Source organism: Chlamydotis macqueenii, chromosome 15, assembly GCF_036417535.1.
Source record: "Chlamydotis macqueenii isolate bChlMac1 chromosome 15, bChlMac1.mat, whole genome shotgun sequence".
NCBI lineage: Eukaryota > Metazoa > Chordata > Aves > Otidiformes > Otididae > Chlamydotis > Chlamydotis macqueenii.
Window position 1 is genome coordinate 7014779 of NC_141570.1, and position 24413 is coordinate 7039191.

General features: G+C 46.1%; 1 protein-coding gene across 1 annotated transcript in view; it reads right to left on the minus strand.

Annotated features, from left to right (window-relative positions):
- Positions 1 to 19789, minus strand: part of FAM20C (FAM20C golgi associated secretory pathway kinase) — a 60862-nt gene extending 41073 nt beyond the window's left edge. Inside the window, exons 1-3 of the mRNA XM_086760037.1 lie at positions 18208 to 19789; positions 16157 to 16329; positions 7057 to 7135 (exon numbers count right to left, since the gene is read on the minus strand). Coding sequence (XP_086616163.1) covers positions 7057 to 7135; positions 16157 to 16329; positions 18208 to 18722 — 767 coding nt within the window. The 5' untranslated portion in view covers positions 18723 to 19789. The remainder of the gene's footprint in view (positions 1 to 7056; positions 7136 to 16156; positions 16330 to 18207) is intronic.
- Positions 19790 to 24413: the final 4624 nt, after the last annotated feature.

Genomic DNA, 24413 nt, shown 5'->3' on the forward strand with positions numbered 1-24413 from the left:
CCCAGCGCAGCTCAGCTTGGGCCAGCACAACAGAGCTGGGGTAGGAAGAAAGGGAAAGCAGTTTGTTTTCCCCTTTGTGGCTGCCAGCATGGTGAAACGCTGCTGGTACAGATCCCTACAGATCCTAATCTAAACCAACAACCTTTGAGCTACCTGGACTTTGCATACTTTGACTCTGGGGTCATTTCATAAACATGCTTGCAGAATTTGAGAACAAATTTCTCCTGGACTGGACAGGATTGATCAATATTTCAGCCAGCAGTTGCCGAGCTGCGGCAAGGGGAAACGCAGTGCGCAGTGACGGACAGCCGCCTGGATTTCATTGCTCTCCAGGGCCATCAGTCAGCATCAATCCTGACCCAGCTCCCCTTGAAGTCACCGCAAATTTTCCAATCTGCATAAATGAGATGTGGACCAGAGGCACCGCTGAGCCCGAAAACACAATTTGCATTGAAATACTGAAGAAGTCTGATCTGATAAACAGGATTAGTTATGAAAGAGAAAAACAGTTCACGCATAATATACCAAAGGCTAAAGAACTAAAAGACTACACGGCAACTGCTACCGTCCTCATTTAGGACCACATGCAGATCTCGTGTACTTTAAATATCAAGTGACAGAATTAATCCAGTTTACTCCTGATTTATTCCTGATGCAAGTACAATCAAATCTGCCTGTCAGACTCACTCAGGTAAATGTTTCAGCAGGGATTCGGTAGGTAAGAATTTGAATGCCTTTAAAAAGCCCAAAATCTTGTGGATGAGGCCCAGAGAATACCTGATTGCGGATTGTTATGGCCAGCAGCAAAGAAAGCATTTCTTCTTCATGATGTAACGAGACAGCACTCCGTGCAATTTTAAATACACCCACATCAACTGAATACTGGGATGACCAGCTTCAGCCTTTCCGACCAGTTTGTTCAACCTTAGGTCTCCAGTAACACACCGTGCACAGAACCAGCGTTCTCCAGTAACCAGTACAGTAACGCGCCGTAAGCCAAGTCACAAAACGCAGCAGCGGGGTTTGTACTTTCACCAGCGACCGCTTGGTCGGGTTTCGTGCAGCGCATTCCAGCGTGCCGAAGTGTTAATCCTGGAAGGCTTCTAGCGTAGCAGCTACTGTATGCATATCTCACTTCTCTAGCTGCTCAGAGAAAACATTGCAATTTGATTTAATTGCTATGTTGACTTATAACAGTATGTTTATACTGGATGCCTGCCAGCTGAAATGCAACAGGTTTGCAAAATTTATTTCCTCAAAACAGCATGATATGCAATGTAATAAGCAAAGCAATCTTCCAGTGGCCCTGATTCTGAAGATCATTTCAACTCCTCTGACTTGGATGCAATGCTACCAATTTGGAAGAATTACACCAGCCTAATTGATATGGTAATCAGGCCTGGAGGCTGCATTTCGAAGGTACAACAGTCACACTGCAGCTTTGGAAAGGGAATATTATCTAGGAAATGAAAGCAATTAACAGTTGTTTGTATTACGGGGATTGTTTGGCCTATTTAATATCACTATCAAAAGATGCATTATTTGTTGGGCAATCCTGAAAGGAAATCAAAGAGAAACTTAAAGAATGTTGCTAATCCTTTGTCGATATAAGTATGACATTTAAAAGCCAGTAAAAATCTGTGCTTTGCCAATCAAAACAGAAATATTATCTTCTCCATGACCCTGCCTGCTAGATTTCAGCCCAGCTAGCAACACCTATGTCTTTGAGCCAAAAGATATGCTACAGGAACGTTACAGAGGCTGAAAGGTGAGTGTGCTTGTTTTATCTCTACAGAGCACCAGCTTTGCACCACCAGCTTACTTTGTGCCTGGCATCGGGACAGGTCATGTCCCTGAGGGTGACAGGAACCAGGGGATGCTCCCAGTGGGTGGCATTATTTCCACAGCAGCCAGTTTCAGAAGGGATAGTGGGGGGGAAAAGTTACAAACAACACAGTCCAGAAGTGTTGGATCAGCTCATGAATGGAGTTTCATGAGATGATCGCCCATGATTCAAGGAGACTGGATTTCGTGACCCCAAAAGTCTCTTCTGGCCTGGTATCATCCTCATGCTAATTGGTTCTACTTTATTAAAGACTTGAATTGCAAACTTCAGCTACTAAAAGAAACAGCCATGTGGCTCTTACCAATCCTGTGCTGTGACTTGTAAAAACAGAAGAAGAGAAAAAAAGATGTTAAAAATATCAAGCGAAATCTAAAGTTGGAACCGAAGTGGCTTTTATCTGTTTCAGTCAAAAGTGAGTTCACTAGATACAGCAGTATTTCTTTGAATGGAACAAATAAACCTCAAAGATTTTATAATGAATACCCTTTCTGCACATTTCTACAAAGCAACCTATAACACTGGGAATGAGAGATGTCGTTCTTAAACACATAGCGCAGGACACTTTTCTCACAGCTCCAATAACAAGGTATCATTTTCTATTCACTCGTATTTGGCTTTTCCATAAGGAACTGTAAAAACCTCTCTCAAAATCCTGGCACCAGCATATGCAACAGGAATCCTAACACTGACTCTGCTGGAGCAGAATCTGCCCCTTCAAGAATAAAGCCTTGGGAGGAAAAAAAAATAGCGTGTTGGTTTTGTCACTGAGCCAGCTATTTAACTCCACCAGCTAGCAGAAACAAAGGGAAACCAAATAAAACTATAAAGCGTATGTTCCTTTTGGACAAATAAGCCAAAACACTTTGAAATTTATGGCTCTGCCCCGTCTCTACCTGATAAGTCACACAGAAAGCTGCGGCTGCAGATACCAGTGATCACGTAAACAAATTTTATGATGCTGCACAATACCAGTACAGTTAGACACACTAATCATGGGAGAAGGGGAGGTTGCTATTTTTTTCCTGTCCCATATGGTAATAATTTTGTAAGATTGAACTGTTAGGAGCTAAATAAAACTACACATTAACTGTAAGATACATTGCAAATACATTAAATCTTCCCTGGAGTTTCAGCAAATACTCGCTTTTTCTGTGATGCATTTGGAATTAGCAAAGGAATCTACACTGGGCAATAGGATTTATAAATAGATTTGGCTTCCTCTGCAATATTTTATGGGCAATTATTTCAGAAATGAAGATGCAGAGCCACAAATAAATAAAATAATTGCAGCTGATCAGGCTTTATTTACCACTATCACATTTCCCTGACTGTTAAGCTTCCCTCCTCTCATTTGCTCCACCAGCCTGAATCAATGACCAGATGAGGAGTTGTCAATTAACGTCCAACGCTGAGCACAAAATAGAGCAAAGGCAGATTCTGGTTTCCCCATTTCCAAATCCTGCCTGGGCCTTTCTGGAGCTGGTTGGCTCCCTGGATAAATTTAAGATGGAATCACGAGGCTGGGAAAGAGCAGAGCAAGTCAGATGAGTTCTGCAGGGTTTCAAGCAATTTGCCAGAGAGCACATTTTGCTGTGACTCCCCTCCAGAAGTCACTGCCAAAGGTCTGGAGACCTCCCCTTCTGCTAGCAGATGCCCGGCTGTGTCAGGGAAGGGTTCGCATGGCCTCCCGTCTGCCACAGTCCTGGTCAAACAGGTATTAATTCAATTTGGAAGATACTGAGTACAGTTATGTACGGCAAAAACAGCTTTCCAGCTGGTTCAAATGAATCAAACCCAGGTAGAGATGGGCCTCAGGCCTGCAATTTACCCTGTATGTACCTCACACCGTTCAGCTTTCATCACTTTGCATCTCAGACAGGGCAGGAAACTCAGGATTCTCAATTTTCCTTGGGATCAGGCCTGAAACCCTACTGGTACCAACTCTACTCTCTAAAAAACAGTGGCTCAGTTCAGTTTAACATAGAGATGCAACTCATATTCTGCCCCTCTACTCTGCCCTGGTGAGACCCCACCTGGAGTACTGTGTCCAGTTCTGGAGCCCCCAACACAAGAAGGACATGGACCAGTTGGAGAAGGTCCAGAGGAGGGCCACGAAGATGATAAAAGGGCTGGAGCACCTCTCTTATGAGGACAGGCTGAGAGAGTTGGGGCTGTTCAGCCTGGAGAAGAGGAGGCTCCGGGGAGACCTGATAGCGGTCTTCCAGTACCTCAAGGGGGCCTACAAGAAAGATGGGGAAAGGCTGTTTAGTAGGGCCTGTTGCGATAGGACGAGAGGTAATGGTTTTAAAATAGAGGGGGGTAGATTTAGATTAGAAATTAGGAAAAAATTTTTTACGATGCGAGTTATAGAACACTGGAACAGGTTGCCCAGAAAGGTGGTGGAAGCCCCATCTCTAGAAACGTTCAAGGCCAGGCTGGATGAGGCTCTGAGCAACCTGACCTAGTCAGGGATGTCCCTGCTCCTTGCAGGGGGGTTGGACTAGATGACCTTTGAAGGTCCCTTCCAACCCTAATCATTCTGTGATTCTATGATTCTATGATATTGGCCCCTCCAGCCCTGAAGAGTTGAACTGAGACCTCAGGTTTCATTTGCAGCTGGGCACTCAGTGCTCTTTGATGGTTGTGCTACTTGGGATTCATTAAGAAGGTTGCTTGTACGAAGAGACTTATGAACTCAGGAGAGAGAAAAGCATTTCTCCTGCTTTGAAAAGCCATGGAGCTGACAACCCAGTAACAACTGAAACACACAGGATGTACCACATGGAGATGTCCCGACTGTCCTCCAAGGGCTTCCTTCAACAAGCTAACCTCAGAAGTAGCCACCAAGATGATGTTTCCTTAAAAAAAAATTAAGCTATTTAGAAAAAAAAGTCCACCAATCCTGATGACCAGAGATGTCTGGCCCTGATCTGTGAGCTCCCTATAGTCTCCTGTGCTGGGAAGGCACACCCAGCTTTGTGATGCCTGGATCAGAAGGGTACCCTGCAGAAAAGAGGGAGCACCAGAAACAGTCTGGAAGGTGTCTACGAGAAGAAGTGTCATAGCTTTAAAGCTCAATTTAGTTAGTTAGTTAGTTCCAAGCTGCTTATTTCTGTATAAAGAAATTATGCTGCAAACCTCTCCAAGAACTTCATCAACAACAGTCCATAAGCTGGTGAAAGAGGCCAATGGGACCAGATGCCAAAGGAGCTAGGAAGATTTACGCTAGCCGAGCATCTGGGTCCCTGCTCACCATTACCAGAACGAAGACAAACGCTTGCAAACATCCTTATTCAAAATCACTAATGTGCTCAGCGATGCTCAGCAGAAACGCAGCAGCGTTGCTACCATAAGGTGTGGTGCCTGGAAACACAGCTGCTGAATGCTCCAATGCTGCTTTTTCCAGTGGGGCATGTAATGCAAAGAGCAGTGAGAAAACAGGGTGTTGCTGCCCTTCAAGTCAAGCAAAGGGAATGATTAAGACATCATCATTTTCTGTTGTTGTTCTAGTAGATGGTAGTAATTGCTTCTACACAGGAACGTGGCTGTACCTCTATTGTCATCCATCATCTTGCAGAGGCTGTGTATAGTACTGCAGAAACAGTAAACTTTTGATTTGACCTCATTAGCATTCCCAGAATTACAATGTCAAACCAATGAGATTATCTGCATCTGAGCAAATGGAGAAGAAACCAATCACACACCATGTAAAAAGCCAACAGAGCAACCACGATCCTGCCAAATACTTAAAGGCTGCTGGAACCCGTCTGGTTCTTGATTTCACATGTGGGGCATATATGCATCAAATTTGCAGATATAGGGGATGGACCCACACATTGATGATGTGATGATCTGAGCATTCGGGGAGTGGGCAGAGAGAGGAAGGGAAGATGGTGGAGTAGATGCTCTCCAATACCCCCTTCCCTCTGACTTGTCAGTATTATCTGTGCTTCCTCTGACCTCTCCCAGGCAATCAGTGATCCACTAGAAACATGGAGAAATTAGTGTGCAATCTGGGAAGTAACACAGAGGCACTCGCCCTTTGCACAAATGCCTTGTGCTGTCTGGAAGTTCACAGGATTTCCTTGTGATTCCCAGGATGAATGCACATAAGGAGGGTTCCTGCTCAAACCTGGGTTGAAGGAAAGTAAGACCAATTATCTGGCCCTTCTGGCAGTCAAATAAGAACGAATTAAATCTGTACTTTTCTGAGGTCAATCTATAGCAAAACCTATAGGGAAACAGGGAATTTCTCAGTCTCCAGCCAGCAGTTTACCCCGAGCTGTGCTCCCCGCTATAGCTGTAACACCATGCCAACACATATTCCAAACCACTTGTTCTCGGTTACTTTAGTCTTTTATGGACCATCTTAGAGGAAATCAACTGAACTTCCCTACAGTACGAACAAAAGAAGGAAATGAATTTATTATTCCAGTGGTACCCTTGGCACAGATACTGAGTAGCTTCATTAAACATTTCGCAGCCTCGAGTGTCTTTGCTAAACCCTCTACAATAAGCACAGAGTCATTTTCCTTATTACAACACAAACATACAGGTCAGGATTCAGAACTCATTTACATCTGCGTTGTATCTGAGTAACTTCCCTCATCTCAGCGGCATCTGGGCAGGCACAAATCAAGGCTGCATCATCCTAGTCCTTCCCTGTCTCTCTAGATTCATTACCTTGCAGTACCACTCTCAGATAAACTCATTTTCACACAGTCAGCATAGCCACAGCCAAATGACTAATACAACCCTCTAATACAAACAACAATAAATCAATGGATTAAATTATAATTTATCAGACAAATACTATTTAGGTCTTCCCAAAACTGTTCTGAACTCTCTCTTGTCTGGCCGTAGTCCAGAGGAGCACTGATGCTAGATAAAGCTCAGACTGGCAGAGTAAGTTTACATAAGAAAGAAATGCTGAAAACATCCTGTATTTATGATGATTTCACAAAGATCAGAGTGAATAACGTTCCTGAGAAGACTGTAATGTATCTGAAGCCTCCTCAGTATCTCTTCCAAAGCCCAGTCTAGCAGGGCAAGGTTTCAACAGCTCCTGAAGCTCTACATTCAGCAGCAAGCCGAGGGGACCAGACACATTAACCTTGAGAGATACTGCAGCAAACTTTTAACAGCTCAGAAAATGGCAACAGGCTATTCCACCACAATTTCACTTTACAACATAGATTTTTTTGACTTACTTCATTGGTTTGAACAATGCCTGTCCATAGTTCTGGAACGTCATGATCAGCTTCAGCTGTGTGCCTCCTGATTTCATTGCTGTGGGAAAAAAACCAAAACCGCTTTAAAATGCGACATGTGGATCTACTTACGTTCAGCTCCCTTGAAACAAAATCACATAACTTTTGCTCTGTATTACATTCAGCACTGCGGTATCCGAGCACCAAGCAGGGCAATTCTGTGGGTGCAAAGTACAGGGGAGGGTTCTGAGCTGCCAACGAGGACTGAAAATGGATTGTACTCTCCAACATGTCTTTGTCTTCTTCAGTTGGACACTATGGGCTCCATAAGCACCCAAACTGAACAGCATGTATAGGAACAGACCATTGGAGTCTTGTTTTCTCCACCTCCAATGGCTTTTGGAGTTCCTCGTAACAAGGGACACACACTGGTAGAGGAGATGGGGTGCTTTTGAAGACAACTGCAGCTGGGATGTACAGTCCAACGTGCAGCAGACATCTCCTCGATGAAAACTATGAGCAGACACTATAGCAATCTCTGATCTCTCCTGCAATTTCAAAAATTGTTGGTGAGCAGTCGCTGGCTCTGTGGGGAGGGCAGGAGAGGGCACAGGGAGGCGGCAGGGACTGCGTCCACCCTGCACACCAAGGACCATCTTTGCTCAAATATTAAATGCGCTCACTTCCCACTAGAGAGACAACGAAAATTTAAGGCTGACATCTATTTATGCCAGCACGATCAATTTGGACAATGTCAGGTTAAGAGCCAGATTACAGTGTTTCTGAAGCCAGAGTGATTTTTTTTTATATATAAGAATTCATTAAAATGCATTTTACTTGATGATAAGGTTACTTAAGAAAGATAAATATACACTTTGACAAACCAGCTGCTTTTTTACCATTTCAATCAACTGCTTTGAATAAACAAAATTACCTACACCCTGACTCCTTTATTTACTTCTCATTTTGGAGAGACAGGCCATGGCAGTCGTGTCTGTGGGGATGAGTCAGTCCTTTAAAAACGCTTCCTACGAATGATCAGATAATCAATCCCTCTCTTTATCGTTCTGACAAAACCCATGTCAACTGGAGAACTACATAAATGTCAAGTTACCTCACTCTGTAAATTTTGGCTTAGGGCTGCCCTTGTCCCACCTATACAGCTTGTACTTTTATTTTTCTCTAACCAAAGCCATTAGCTGCGCATCCTTTTAATTACTCATCTTGTGCCTTATTACTGATAGGTCATCAGCTCTCTTTCAGCACTTGTAATCTATATTTTTGCAACAAAATGCTATGCAAATCTGGTCAGTGTAATTATACTTCTAGAATAAAATCCCTCCTGCCTTGCTGTTCTGCTGACCGCAGTCTTCTCTTGCCTTTCCAGTTTATCCCAAAGGACCAAATAAATAATTAGAAATTAAGGTGCATTAAATAATTTGCACTGAACAGGTAAAGCAGAAGCATGTGGCTTTCACACATGGAACTCCCTCTCTTGTGGAGAACAGGTCAGTTGATCTGCACCTGAGAGAAGAAGGAGCAGTAAGCCTCTTCGCACCCAGCCCCAAGCCTGAAGGCAATGAGAACCAGCAATCCTCCAGCCAAAAACCTACCCGCGCTGCCCTGGGACCATCACAGCCCAGCTGTGCACTCTGGACACGCTCCTCGTTATTCTGGGCAGCACACCAGCAGCTGGAGCGGCCCTTACATCATGTCCACAGGGACCAGATCTTTAGGGCACAACCTGCATTTGCCCCCCTGTTTGTGTGGGCTGTAGGTCAGGACCACCAGCCCCAGCACCGATGGGCAGAATTGCTTCCCGTCTGTCAGATAGAACTCTCCCCGACCTCAACACAGCTGCTTGCAGACTGCTCACACCAACTGAAGACTGAATGGTTTGTCTCTAAAATTGATGTAATTTTCGCTTCTTTTCATTCAATTCTGAGGAGCTCAGGGGCTTAGAGACTGGGTCTGTGAGACATGTATGTCCAAAATATACCAAAGATCCTGGACACCCGTCGGAGAAAAGGGAAGGATAGAGCCAATTTTGAGGCACGGCTGGAAAGCCAAGCGTTTGGAAAATTGCAATGCAAAGTAGAAGAAAAAAGGATGTTCCAGCACACCCTCTTCTAAGCACAAAGTTTCAGACACACTAAGATGACTGGTTTCTCAGCAAATTGAAGCCACTCGACAGATAACAATTTTGTTAGCAGCCAAACTCAACAACGAGTGTGTCATCACAAAGTAGGGAAATGTATGAAGAAGATTAACAATTCAGAATAACTCTTCCATCAGACACAAAGGACTGGTTTCCTGTCAGAAGGAACTGAGCTGAAGTAAGACAAAAGCAACTCCCTGGTCTTTTTAGATCCTTGTTATTGTATTGCTGTAATTGGTTGCAATAGCAGCCTCGACCAAACCCAAGTTCTGCTGCTTGTTGGCCCTCCACTGCAGGTAGGAGTAACGTTTGGACCTCCCCAAAACAGACGGTGACATAGGCGGGAACGGTGTCCCATCGTGCCTTACAGCGGGGCATGCTGGAAGCCACAACCCGTGACACAGCTCCACATTGGCTTCCCCTCACATCATTCGGACTTGCACGCAGATATTCCCACTTTGGCTGCTCATTCGATGCCACAGATGTGCTGGCCAGGCTGGAGGTGATTCAAAGCCACCCTCCAAGTCCAGACTAGTTAGAGTCTAGAGTGTTAGATTAACATTGTAATCCCTGCAGAGAGGGAGACATTTCGGCTTAGACTGTCCTTTTGAACTCAACAAGACCCTTCATGCACCCCTAAACTACGCAGACTTGGGAGCAGTCCAGGATACCCAAATCTTGGGGGCTGGCAGTGCCAGAAAAGAGCAGATCTCATCGGAGATGATTCACTCAGACCTCTAGGTCAGATTACTTCCCTTGGCCTAACTTAGCGTGACGTCTACGTACCAGCTTCCCTCTCATTTTCTGATCTGTATTCCTTCAGGAACTCCCTTTCCTGCTCGTTAAACGTCTCCCTCTGGCCATTACAGCCAAGCAGCGGGAGCCCCGTCATCTTCCAGGACCTTACCCTGAACATTGTTTGCTCATCTGGACATGCCCTTGTGCCTTCACCTACTGCCCACAGGAACATTTCCGAAGAACCTGTAATACCCGGAAGGAGCATATACAATTTTCCAAGACACTGGAGGATGGTACACCATTGAAAACTGTTATATCTACAATCACCAGGCCTGGGTATTTTTAAAAAGGCCTTGCAATGTAAGACTGTACTGACTCCAAGGGAACCACTAGTCACACTCTGACTTCACCTTTTTTTTTTTTAAGGTTTCTGAATATACTGTAACATCACAGGTCACGAACAGCTTTGTAAAAGACTTTATAAACCTGCTAGCTCTCAGCAGGTACCTCAAATCAAGTCTCATACAGCTCCTAGACATACAAAACAAATCCCAGTACCATCATTACTTTTTATCTTCAGGCTACTCAAAGCCTCTCTTTTCCCCTCAAAGTAGAAGGAGATGGAAAGCGGCATTAACCTTTCCTGTTAACCCAGTGCACAGGCTTTCAGATGTGATCAGAAATCTTCCTAACTTTAGGAGGCTTTGCAAAAAATTCCTTGAGATATCTTTTTGCTTGAGCATCTGTGGGATTACAGTCTTGTCCAAAGACTAGTGAAATTGGTGGGATTCCTTCTGTTTCCTCTGACAGACTTTGGATCAAACCTACAAAAATCCCCACTCCTTTTACATAGAATTATAGAATGGTTAGGGTTGGAAGGGACCTTCAAAGGTCATCCAGTCCAAACCCCCTGCAAGGAGCAGGGACATCTCCAACCAGATCAGGTTGCTCAGAGCCCTGCCCAACCTGGCCTTGAATGTTTCCAGGGATGGGGCATCCACCACCTCTCTGGGCAACCTGTGCCAGTGTTCTACAACTCTCATTGTAAAAATTTTTTTCCTAATATCTAATCTAAATCTACCTCCCTCTATTTTAAAACCGTTACCCCTCATCCTATCATACATCTATGAGCCTGCTGTCACGGCCACAAGCCATCTCCACTGCTTCCCCACCTCGTCCCTTCACCAATACAGGACCTGAATTCCCTTCCTGATCCACAGCCCTGCCGTCTCTCAATCATCTTGTTATACCTGTATGCTACGGGGTTTCTGGCTAGCATCCTAGCAGAGACACAACGTTGCCCAAAGGGATTTGACCCAAAAGGATTTAGAATTTGAGTTGGTCTGGCTTTCCAGCTCCTCTGTTTTGCTGCACGATAGCCCTCACGCTACTGGCCTGTCCAGGCCGTATGGTCTTCTGATGGAGAGTGAGGTCCCAACAGGACCTTTGAACACGGCTTTTGGTCAGAATCGAACAAACATTTTAAAAAGGTATTTAATAATGCAATGCAAATGCCTGAGAAGTGAGATCCAGTCAAAGCCTGGGATGCAGTTAACACCTGAAACAGAGGACGTTCAGATCCATTTTGGATTCCGATTTATAGATTAAGCTCAAGTCTAACATAAATGTGTTGATTGGCTTTAACAAATAATACTGCCCCAGGCTAGAGACATGGCCCTGTTCAGGCTGTAAAGAACATATTTCAAAACAAATTCAAGCCCTCATCATCTCTTAATTTGTTCTTGTTCAGCCAATTCTGCTAACTTGTTTTTAAAGGCCTTTCTTGGTTTAGGGGAGAGAGTAAAAGACTTTTGGAGGGGAAGAGATCTGTGAAATCATTCAGAGGCTTTGTTGTATGTTTAAAGTCCCCTCCTTTCATCTGGAATTGTACATTAAATCAATCTGTTGACTCTGGGCAGATTCATTGTTTTCTTACACAGTAAATCAATGGTGCTACATTTCATTATGTTTTTCACACGTTCTCAACAGCATTTTTTCCCTTCCTTAGGATGAGATTTTAATAATTTCCTTTAGCACCAGAATTTAGGTTCAATATTTAGCGTGTTGTCTTTTTCTCTTTTTTTTTTTCCTGACTTGAAGCAGAGTCCACCTTAGTTAACTGCAGCACTTATTCACCGCGTGAGTAATCTTGCGTGCTTGCTTTCTAATTACTGCCTGTACAAACTGAAGGCACTGCAGGCTCAGAAACAAACTCAGTCAGGTAATGTTTCCAAACCTTTCCAACGAGAGAATTTAAAGAACCGAAAAATAAAACCCAGCTAAGCAGAGGAATTCCCACAGCCTGTTCTGCTCTCAGGCAGTCCCACAGCACAGCTCCTCTGGACACCAGCACGAGCAAGATCAAGACCACATTGCCTCTACAATGCACCACGCCGTATTTGTTGTTAAACCGCTGGCAGTGCTGCCACAATTATGCACAGACGTCTTGTAAATATGCAAGAAAATAGCTAACTATGGTTATTTATGCATGCAATAAACAGTTATGAAAGGCAAAGGAAATGTGCAATTGCCTGTGCATGTGCTGCTTCTGAAAGCTGAGCTTCAATGCTCAGTGGAGAAACAATTCTCTCTGGGCTCCTATTTATGGCAAGAGGAAATTTTCAGTGAATTAAATCAAATTAAGAGCTATCCCTTTATGTCGAGCAAAATGAATAGGAAATACATATATTGATGCAGGGCACAGAATACATCTCAGCATGAAAGCTCTGGGTAACCCTGTCCTTTCCAAGGCCAGCTCTAGGTGTCACTGTGGGAGCTGCATGGGATGCTCCTTCCTATCCGTGGATTTGTTCCATTTAAACTTTCACATCAAGAAAATGTCACCTTGGTGCTCCCTGCTCTTGGGAATTGCTTCTGTCACCGTTTTCATTTTAAAGTAACACTGCGCATTACAGAGTCGTGTGAGCAGTTCTGATGGATGGCGGGGGATCAATCCGGTCACCGCTCTCCTCCGTAAATAATGCAAGCTGAGCAGAGACATTACAATGCGGCTAAGAAAGCTGTTTAGCTGCAGTTTGGAGCTAATTACTGTAGGCAGCAAGAACTCGCACAGCAAATCACCTAATTCTGAACACTGGGGAAGAAACCCCATTTCATCTAATGCACATAAGCCTGTATATTTAACCATCCTGCTTGCAAAAAGAAGCCTGAAGACTGGGCATGATGAAGGTTTCCATTTATTTTATATTTCTAACCTGGCATCTTTGCAGCTGCCTTAAAAAAAAAGAAAACAAAGAGCAAAACAACAAAATTGACCATAAGGAAAAAAATCAGACAAATTAGAAGATATGCAGGAATATGCAAAAGAATGTAACAGCCCTATAAACATCCTTTGGTCAAATATATTTCTCTTTATTAATCAGCTCACATGCTTTTGAATCCCTGCTGCCGCTCTGCAATAAAGCTGAAAACTGGCAGGTATTATTTTAAAACATATATTTTTAAACACCCAAAGAACGTGCAATATAAAATAAGAGATGCCGCAGTGTGTAATTAAAAAAAAAAAGTATATTAATAGTATGCTCTTTCTTGCTTTGCAACCTGACAAAGCTCCTGAATCCCCATAGAGGCAGGCAGTGGATGCTGCCAGCAAAATTCAGATCCTGGTATCTCTACATGGACAAAAGTCCCCTTCCATTTCCACATGCTTGATTTTAGACAGGGATTTATGTGTAGGAATCATTCCCTGTCAGTTCCCACGGCGGCTGACACCAATACCAAATGTACCTCATATTTTAGTTTATGGAAATCAGTGATAGAGACCATGGCTCCATGTTTTTGTTAGAGGCATAAGAGGCCCTACCATGCTCTGAAGAGCCTTGTTCAAACAGTAACAGAGGGACAATCCCATAGGAAATCGCTAATAACCACCATAAATCTTCCTCTCTGGTCCTGTGGCCCTTTCCCCCCGTTGATCTGAAAGCTCTATCAAAATCACAATTAATGGAAACCTCATGACACATCTGTCTGACACACTAGGTGAAATCATGGCCCCAGGGAAGTAAATGGCAAAACTTCCACTTACGTCACCAGGGTCAGGATTTCACTCCTATTTCTTGTGATAACCATTTTGCTGCTAGGTTACCTGAAGCATACATAGAGAGGTTAAACAACATGCCCAGAAGCACGAATGAAGATCATGCCCATAAGATCAAGTGAAGAAAAAGTACCAGACTATTCCTTCTCATTCCCACCTCCCTTTTTCTCCCATCAGCTTCTACGTCCCTACATCAACCTTAACCATCCCACGGCTCTGCAAAAGTGACAGACTTCATGGCTCAACCACTGCCGAGTTTGCTGTGAACACTGCTCTCCTCCTGCACAGACAACACGGCTGAGCTCTGAAGTGGTGAAGAAGTGAATAGAGATCAATACGCTCAGTAGCCATGCAGTACAAAAACCACCACGGCCAGTGCATCTTGTGTAAACCTCATCAGATGAGCAAGAAGATGGTTTGGTTGAGCATCACCTCCACACAGAGCTGGGGACAGCCTGGTCACTGCCCGGGGCACCGCTGCACTCTGCGGGGGTCAGGGAAGGGCACAGCCTGCATCTTTGCCTTCTAGATGGATGTGCTCAAAGAGCAATGCTAGCACATGCGTTATAAAGCACTGGCTCAATCCCCATTCACACGTGTCACCAATATTCCAGATACCAGTTGGTCCTGAGGGGAGAGGTCAGGAAAGGTGAGGGCTATGTCAAGGAAAAAATCACCCGGGCCATGACCATACAGTGCCCCCATCACCCTCCAGCACAGACCAGAGGAGTATGGGCAGAGTCTGCTGCTACCTGCAGCATCTGAGCCAGAGAAGGGAAAATTCTTGGCTTAATTGTCAAACCTGAGCTCCTTAACAAATCACTCCGAGGCAGAGTTTTGGGGACAGAAAACTCATCACAGGTTAATAAACAAACCTGTGTTTGTCATCTTTGATGAGCTAGGTGTCCTCTGGGCCCTTGAACCCAACATGTGGGATGACACCTGGGTACTGCAAACCGCTTTACTCAAAATCCTGCCCCAGCAGAGCTCAGAGCAAAGCTGGGTGCTGGGTACAACCACTGGGCAGCTCCATTCATGGAGGCAAAGCGCTCCTGTGTCATCCTGCATCCATCCAGACCAGCTAAATCTGCCCACTCTTGATGACCTCCCTTATTCCTGGTCAGCAGCCACTCTGATTCACACGACGGAAAAATGTAAACCTTACGGCTGCTCGTGCTATTCCTGCCCAGGCCATTTCCTGCTGAAGGCAGGGGAATTTTTGCCTTGCAGGGTTAAAGACCTGCTGACCTCATCCCGCAGTGCCAACACACCATCAGCACTTTTACAGAGCTCTTGCTGTTTCATCCCTCTGAAACGGACTTAGCAACTTTGTGGTCAGCGCAAGCAACTTCATTTTCCGCACGGCCGACAGAAACCGCTGGCTGTGCTGCAGCTCTCTACCTCTGAAAACCACAGGGTGTGCATTTGTTCAGTATCCCAGGGCTTTCGTTTGGGATTGTGCACTTTTTTTTTCCCCTGCGCAGCTATGCAGCTAAATTCAAGGAGACACACGTTGTCACTAAACAGCCCCGGAGAAAAGCCTCAAAGTGTGTCACCTTCTTTAACCAGAGCCAAAGGCTGACACAGGCACATCCCTGTTGTGTGTTTACAAGCACAATAAACAGAGCTGAACTCCGCTCAGCGGCAGGCCGGCTCGCCCAGAGCTCCCTGCGCGATGCCCGGGGAAACCGCAGCTCCGCAGAGCCCCGCGGCGCCGGATGCTCCCGCAGCCATCGCTGCAGGTCAGCCGCCTTCTCCTTCCTCGGGAAGACACAGCCTTTTAAATAATAATCAGCTAATAAAACAAATCTGGCTCGTGGAAGATGCTATCTGCTTTTTGCCATCCTTTTTTAAATTATCATATTTATTTTAAAGAACTGAATAGGGCACTTTCGGCCTGATCATGACCAAAAGGTCTCTGAAATGAATGGGGTTTGCCTTGCTGGTAGACTTTTCAATTATTCAGGTAAAACAGAGCTGGCAATATCTCTTTATGTCAAACAGGGAAAATGAGCGCAGAAGTCAGGAAGCAATGTTGTGGGCACGCTGGAGAGAAGCCATGCAAAATATTGACAATATTCAAAGAGCAATGAGGTCCTGAACAACAAGCAAATAATCACAATAAAATTAGATATATCGAAACATACCAACACTGGTTATCTTTTGGGAGACCAGGTCTTGTAGTAAAGCCTCAATTGCAGGATTATGTCTGGAATACAACTCGTACCGATTAATGCCAATGTGGAATTTTAACCAGTTTGGGTAGGAGTCTATGGAGGTTTCTCCAGTTGGCAAAAATTCTTCATTGTCTTCGTTTTGCCTACCACCAAAACAAAAAGAACACAACAAAAACCCAAAAATGAGGAGAAAGAAATAATGTTACAGTTTGTAACAGGCATCAAGAAACAGGGCTTCAAAATCTAACGACTCGGAAAGGCAAAGCGCTACAGAGGTGGGAGAAGTCCCCAGGTTGTCACTGCTCCGGCTGCGCACCAGGAGCCTGCTCCCACCTGGGGACGAGGGGGAGGCGATTTTCACCTCCACTCTTCATGCCCGATGTAAAATCCGTGAAAATCAGGAGCAAAACTCAGAGTGACAACACCGAGCACGCACAAAGGCCCTTACATAGCACAAACACCGAGCTGCAAGTTTTATACTGTCGTTAGGTCTTATTATGTTGCACACAACTTCTACAAGTTTGACCCAAAGGACAGCATCTCCCTGAACCTTTATTTAACAGGGGCCTGGGCGTGGAAATGGAGAGCGCAGCAGTAACTTGACCCGTTGTACCAAATGCTCCCACTCTCCTCTTTTTTTAAACACAGAAAACGAGCAGAAATGCAATCAGTGCAAACTGCTTGCTAAAGAATAACTCTGGATGATTTTGCCCCTTTCTTAGCAGTAGGACACTATTACAGACAAGAATTGTTAAAATGACTTTTAACTCCCAAATTTCATGTTAGTTCTGTGAACTTTGGCTGCAGCCACTAAGGAACACACGTACAACAGGCAGCTGCGTTGTAGACATCAATGATAATTTCACTCTTCATCTACTGAACACACCATCACCTATCTTCTATCCAGAAGTCCTCTGTGGTTTTAGTCATCTCCAGATGTCCACATATTTGTGACCTTTTTTTTTTTTTTTTTTCCTCACAGAGAAACCTGAACTTTTTCAGGTTGCTTCACTTCACGGTCAGTTTTCATTATTAGATGGAAGGAGCCAGGACAATTCACATGCTCATGGGGTGGAAATCAGAAATATTTATCCTCTCTTTCTAAAGGTTTAGATCATGCTGGCTGCTCTGCAGCTTGACAGAGCTTTTGCACGGTACGATGCAGCTGTTTAAACATTACAATGTCAGTGTGTTTGGAAGAGGGTGCTGTTGTATTAGACAAGCCTTTTGATTTTTCAGTCATTGAAATTTCTCAGCGTCTCTTACACGGCAACAGGGCACACGATTCACAGAGGCATCGAACTGCTCTGAAGGCTGGAGAGCAGCAGAGGTGCGAGGGCACTGGGAATTAATTGAGGATGAAAAACGTAGCACGGATCAGATCCCAAAGGCAGAAGTACCTGCTAGGATGAATGCCTTTGTGAAATTAGAGCTCGCTTTTGAGAAAAGTTAATGTGTTACTGCCTGCTCTCACCGCTTACCCCCTGCACCTCTGAGTGGGAGGCTGGGGAGGTACTGGAGAGGGGGGCTCACTGGGTGCTTGCCCACTTTCTTGCACTGTTTTTCTGGCCTCTGGCTACAGCTGGAGATGGGATATTGGGGCAGGCGGACCCTTTGGCCGCAGTACTCCAGACTTCTTGTGCTTCTCTGCTTATTCTGTATTTCGCGGCTTTTTTTTTTTTTTTGAAGAAACACAAGCGGTCAAGCCTGTGTACGGTTTCTCTTTTTCCTGGTGACACCGACTTGCTCTCTTCAACGCTCTGCCTACTTCAAACCAGCCATGACACCAATTCTTGCGAACGCCCGGGTGAAAAACCCCTACATTATAAAACGGAAAGCAGCGGCCACGTTTCCACCCCGACAGCCCCTCCAGGCCTCCCCCCTCACCCCCCCCCCCGCCCCCCCGCCACCCCCGGGGCGAACCGCAGGCTCGGTACCGAGCCCCGCGGCCGTGCCAGACCGGGTCCCGGGTGCCCGATGTGTGTGTCCCAATCCCCCCCGCCCCGCACCCCGCTACTCACCACTCGGGCTGCTCGGCCGCCCGTGGGTTGAACCTGATGTCACTGTTGACATTGAAGAGCAGGTCGCCGTCAGCGAGCGGGGGCAGGGCGGCGCGGTAGAGCGGGTGCTGGAAGAGGGCGGCCAGCGGGGCGGCGGCGGCGGCGGGGGGCGGCGGGCGCGGAGCCCCGGGGGCGATCAGCCGCCGCGCCCGCGCCGCCGCCGCCCCCCCTCCCCCGCCGCCGCCTTCTCCGCCGCCCTCCGCCCGCTCCGCCGCTTCCCGCGACTGCGAGGAGAGATTGGAGGCCGGCTCGGCGCTGAAGTCCTGCAGGATCCGCAGCGTGTGCTTGCTGGGCCAGCGCGGGGCGGCGCGGGGCGGCGCGGCGGCGGGCGGCGGCGGGCAGGAGCAGCCCGGGCGGCCCTCGGTGCCCCGCCGCTCCAGCCGCGGCAGCAGGTCGATCATGATGTGCATGGTGCAGGCGACGAGGAACACCATCAGGATCAGCACCCGGAACTTGCGGACCAGGAGCATTTTCATGGCCGGGGCGGCTAACAAATTACCGGGGGTGGGGGAGGGAGGGGAGCGCTTTCGTGGAAAAACCCCGAGCGGGCGTGGGTCTTCCAGCCCCCCCCCGGGGCTTTGGCTTTCTCCGTTCGGATCGGGGAGCCGGCGATCAAGTCAATAAAGTTATCTCCATAGGCGCCGAGAGATACACAGGCTAAAAACAATAAGTCCTCGTTTCTCAGTATCATCAAGAACTTAGGAGGGGGAGGGGAAAAAAATAAAAAGGAAAAAAAAAAATTAAAAAAGGAGCACCGGACCGAGCCTTTAAAATCAATAGGAAAACAAAGCCAGAGGCATTGCAATATATAAAGCCATCTGTTCACGATCTCTCTTTCTTTTTACGGCAGAGATCACAACAAATAGGTAAAACTGGTTCTCGAAGAGAAACCGGCATCTGACACTAGCTCTGATTAAATTAAATTAAAAAAAAAAAAGACAGGGAGGAAGAGGGGGGAAGAATAATATTAAGAAAACCTGTACGGAAAGGCGACAGAAGAAAAAAAATCATCCATAGTATTTGGCTGTGCTGGAAACGCTGACTCCCTTCCTTTGATTTGACCAGTGATGCAGCAGAAGCGCTCTCCCGCTTGCTCTCGCTCCCTCTCTTCTCTGAGACTGTTTAAGAACATTGGCCGGAAAATAATTTTCTTAGAGCGGTTCCAGTTTCTTCATCCATCGCGTCCAGTGCTCGGGAGAGATTAATATGTTCAACTGAGATCAAGTCTGGGTGGCTGCTGTATCCGAGATGGGCTTTTGCTTTGGCTTGGCTTGGGTTTTTTTTGGCTGCAAAACTGTCTGATGGCACGACTGCAACATAAAGGTTAAATATGGCACAGAAAAAAAAAGGAGGGGGGAGGAAGGATTAGAGGAAAGAAACTAATATAAATCAGTAGAGGTTCTTTTTAGCAAAGAGGTCCTGTCTTTGATCTCTGCTGGGTCTTACAGATCTGCGTTTTAGAGAGAGAGAGAAAGGAAGAGAGAAGGGGGGAGAGGAGGGAAGAGGGGGGAGAGATCTTTGGCAGGTGCAGAGTGAAACCCTCTTTCAGCTGCACTGAATTCTGGAGACTGGTTGGACTAGTAGCTCTGCAGCCCCGGCTTTCAGTGGGTGTGTTAAATATTATGAGCGAGCCATGATTCCTGCCTTCCTCACGTCATAGTTAGGAGATTGGCTAAATAAACGCTACAGTGATAGTAACAGGAAAACCTCAACCAAAAGCGGGTTTTTTTTTCCTCTCCTCTCCTCCCTCCTTCCCACCCCCGTTTTCATTCTACTGCAGCTCCAACTGGGGCAAGGAGAGGGCGTCTGTTCCACAAAGGTTTGCAAAATTAAAAAAAAAAATAAATAAAGTGGTAGCGGAGAGAGGAATCTGCGCTAATAGCATTGCAAAGTACAAGCGCGGTCTGTGCGCCCAGGCTGGGAGCAGCGATTCTGCTCTGTCATTGTCTGGGCTGGAAAGCGGCCGGCCGCCCGCTTCCCCTCGCGCCCAGCCCCTCGCTGGAGCAAGGTCACCACGGAAAGCTGTGTGCTCCGCTTCCTCCGGAGGAACGGGCTTTAGTTTTAATCCAAGATCCTGTGAGCTGTGATAATCCCTGCAGGGTAATCTGCCCTCTCTCCTGCTCCCCGGAGCTGCGTGGTCGGCTCCGTGCCTGGGTGGCCTCATGGCTAATGGAGCCAGTGGGCCTGGGGCTGGGGCAGTTCCTGAGCCCAGCAAACGCCATTGATGGTTGTCTAAGGTTGAGGGCAGTCTGGAGGAAGGGATAAACCACTGGACTTCAGGTGATGGGGCAGGGATGCTCGGGGTTGCTGATTTTGTCTTTGGGCAGGGGTTTCCCTGGATTTTAGGGTCCTTAGCAGGCCTCAAACCATCATCGAGTGGGGCTGCAGTAGGAGTGAGAAAGGCAACGTGCTTCTGCCTACCCCCCACCATCTTTCCACAGAATCATCTCAATGCTGATCATGTTGGCCCATTTTTCCCTGGATTAAGCAACATTAAAGTATTTCTTTCCCCCCAAAGTATTTTCCACTCCCAGGCTCCATCCAGCACTGCTCCCTCACCGGGCACTTCTGCAGAGCCTTGTGCTCCGCAATCCCCTGAAGCACATCCATGCACTGTTACAGGGTCACCGTGTCTCGCACAAGAGAAGTCACTGCTTTTCCAATGGGAAGAAAAGATTGGTGAAAAAAAAAAAGAGCTGGCAGGGCCATGATCCTATGGACTGATCTGTACCTTTCTGGAGGAGAAGACTTGCTGTAGCTGGGGGACCTCCTAGTACCTGGGGTCAGAGGTACAGCTCGCTGTAGATGCAGCGCTTTGATTCCTATGGAAGCCGTGCAAGTACAGGTGTACTTAATCACAGCAAGACATTTTGCTATGGAGCCAGAAGCAAGGCTTTCCGTCTTTTTCCACTTTTTCACCAAGATCAGCTCACTTAAAGGGTGTCTGGTCAGTTGACCATGAGGACAGTAACACCGCTTCCTTGTGTGCCGTTGTCTCCCATCACTGCTCAATAGCAAGTCTGTATGGTTCTGCCTGGGAAATTGAGTTTGGTTCATAAGTTAACTACCTCTCTATTCAGGGAGCCAAAGTTCAGCTTATTTTAACCTAGTTTAGGTCTGTCAGGAGAGAGCCTTGCAGTTTTGGTTCAACTGGGGAACCCACCACTGCTGGAAGGCGATACGATGTGTGATGGGGGTGCAGCATGCATGGCACATAGAAGACTATCTGTTTCTGGTTGTTTGGTGGGTTTTTTCTTTTGCTTGCCTGTGGCTGCAGCCCTTCTTCTGCTGTCTCTGAGGGAACTCAGCTGGGCTGAGTTATCAATCAAGCCCAAGGAGATAAAAGGAGGCAGGTGGAAGCTAGAGCCTGTGCCTCAGGGAGTGGAGCAATGGAGGAGAGCAGCTAAAGCTGGTGCTTCAGGAGGGGTGAGTGCAGGGTTCATAGTTCCCTTTTGATTGTTTGTATTCTTTTTACTGTGGGTTTTTTAAGGGGTTCTGGGTGAGCTGCTTCTAGCACTTCATGTCATGATAGACAATGTGACACTTTACTGGCTTTAGTGTGGCACAGTAGGGTGCAAGTTGTAGCTACATGGGGTTTCTTTTCTTTAGTGTCTGATCTACTAAAGCTGTGGTATTAGATGGGGGGTGAGCCTTACAGGTATGGGGAAGGGAAGGTTACAAATTACTTAAATGAGTTCTTTAAGTTGGTTGAATACATCTTTAACTTTGCAGTAACAGAAGATTGTGTCAAACATGTTGCAACTCCACATGCAAGAGTTATATAATGAAAGTGAGATTAGCTTGGAAATAAAATGGAAGCAACAAAATGTAATTAATTACATAGTTTTCAAAAGCTGAAACAGCAGTATTGTGAACAAGTAACTGATTCCTTCAAACTACTTTTTTTTTCTCATCAGTATGACCTTTGGTGCATATTTGCTATCTAGTTAAGTATTATTTCATCTAAATGGTGTCTGCCTGTGAACTGAATCTCCCTAACTCTCTTCCCTGGGTGGTTTTTTGTTTGTTCGTTGTTTTTTTTTTTTTTTTTTCCCTTGAGCCTTGTAGACATTTGAGTTCTATCTGAATGTGGGAGACTGGTGGATGTACCCTGTTCCCCTTTGTAGCTGACCTTTGTGGACAGGTTTTGCCAGGACTGAAGTTCCCTAGAGATGCAAATAAAGGAGAGCTGTCTTATCTCTCTGCATTTCTTCACTCACCTTCCTTTTTTTTTTTTTTTTCTTTTTGTGGGATTTGAAAGAACTGAGTCTCATTTGTGCAAGACTACACTTACTACTTGTAGGGGGGAGCTTTTCTGTAGTGTAAATAGCACTCATATGCTAGCAAAGCAAAAATGTTGAAAAAGCAGGTGTCGCTAGTTAGAGAACCTCCTGTGAGGATCTGTAGTGGAGTTGTGGCTTTGAGGTGCCCGTCAAGGATGAGGACCACCTCAATCCAGTTTGCTAAATAAGCAGTAACACCTGCTTTTAGCAAGTCTGATGGGAAAGACCTCTAGGGTCTTTCAAGGTACTGTTCTGAAGTACCCCTCATTCTCTGGTGATTTAGGATGAAGAGTGCTGGTAACACAGATGTGGAGAGCAGAGAAGAGCAACTCCTGCTGTGCTCCTTTGCACCTCCTGTGGGTCACTTGGGCTGGTGCCATTCTTACATGGACAAGAGGATGTCTCTCAGCTCTGGTCCTAGCCTTCCCAGCCTCCTCAAAGTCTTGGGAAATATTACAAACTGGTTAATTTAGGCTGCCTTCGATGTGAAGTTCTCTGTTCCTGTTGACAGACTGCAGATATATTTTTCCTTAAATTGCCCGATATCTTTCAAGCTTCAGCCTTTCCCAGCAGGGATGAGCAGATGCTGTTACCTGAATCAAATTTTTCTTTTGTCATCTTATTCAATGCAGTAAAGTGAGCTTTAAAGGAAAATAACATCAGAAAATTCTTTGTTTCTCAACTTCATTATCTACAAATGCCTTTACCTGTTGATGTGGTCATCTGTGAAATAAGAAGCACTGGCTAGTTGGCAAACACTAGCAAAGAGCAAGATTGTGGCTTTGCTTTGGACTAAGGGGTGATGTGTAATTCTCCATTTTCTGAGTCTTTCTTCCTCCGTCCTAGAGCCTGTCTGTTAATGATCAGCACCAGCAGTATATTACAGCCCCTCTGTGCCTCTGAGCTGGGCTGGTTGGTAAAGCAAGGGAATGAAGCCAAGACACGCGTAGCTTTTCCCTCCTCTGGGTGGACTCCATCTCTAGCATGTCTTAACACAAGGAGGATATCAGCCTCCTTGCTTTCTCATTGATCTTTCCCAGGAATAGGTGCAAGAATTCAACCCTGCTCTGCTTTTGGAGCCACTGTGCCTTGGGTATGAGTGGAGGGGCTCCTCCTGCCTCTCCAGTTGTCAGTTCAGGAACACAGAGTAAGTGATAATCTTACATTGTGTTCCTGTTGGTGGCCCCATGGGGTTGGCAGGAAGCCTGGAGTTTAGGCCAGGCTGGAGATGGGAACCTGAATATCTGCTGTGTTGGGAGGGCTGAGGTGGCTTGTGGTCAGGAAGCTGTAGATTGTACATGTGTGAAGCCACTGAGATAAGTCAGGAGCTGGGCTGCAGGTTGGGATAGCCTGGAAGTTGGGGAGCAGGTACCAGATAAGGCACAAGCAGGGTCAGGGACCAGGTTTAAGGGCTGCCAAGGTGGGTGCAGCTTCCCAGGACAACCTCATCACTAACTCTGTGCAAGCGTGAGCTTGGTGCAGGAGAGCTTTTGCTTGTGCTGGGATCTGGGAGATGCATGACCCACCTCCAGTAAGGAATGGTTCCCTTTTCCTACTTCAAGTAAAGAAATGGAGATTTGTGTCAAGCCAGCTGGGTTGCAGCTCCACTGCTGTGTCTCTGTACCTCAGTGCCCTGACCCCTTTGCTTTCAGTGCAAATGCAGCATTTCCAAGCAAACTACCTTCCCCTGGTTTCAAACATTTCCCTTCAAGACTTGGAGTTGATGGGGAAACAAAAATTTTTGGTAGCTGCTGAACTGTTGTTCAACCTGTTCTTCAGACAAGCTTTCAACCACAGAACTTGTGTGTGTAGAGCAATAGGGTATTTGTAATGATGACTGAAATGGGTAGTTTCAGTAGTTATTTTACTTTCCAAGGTCTTGGG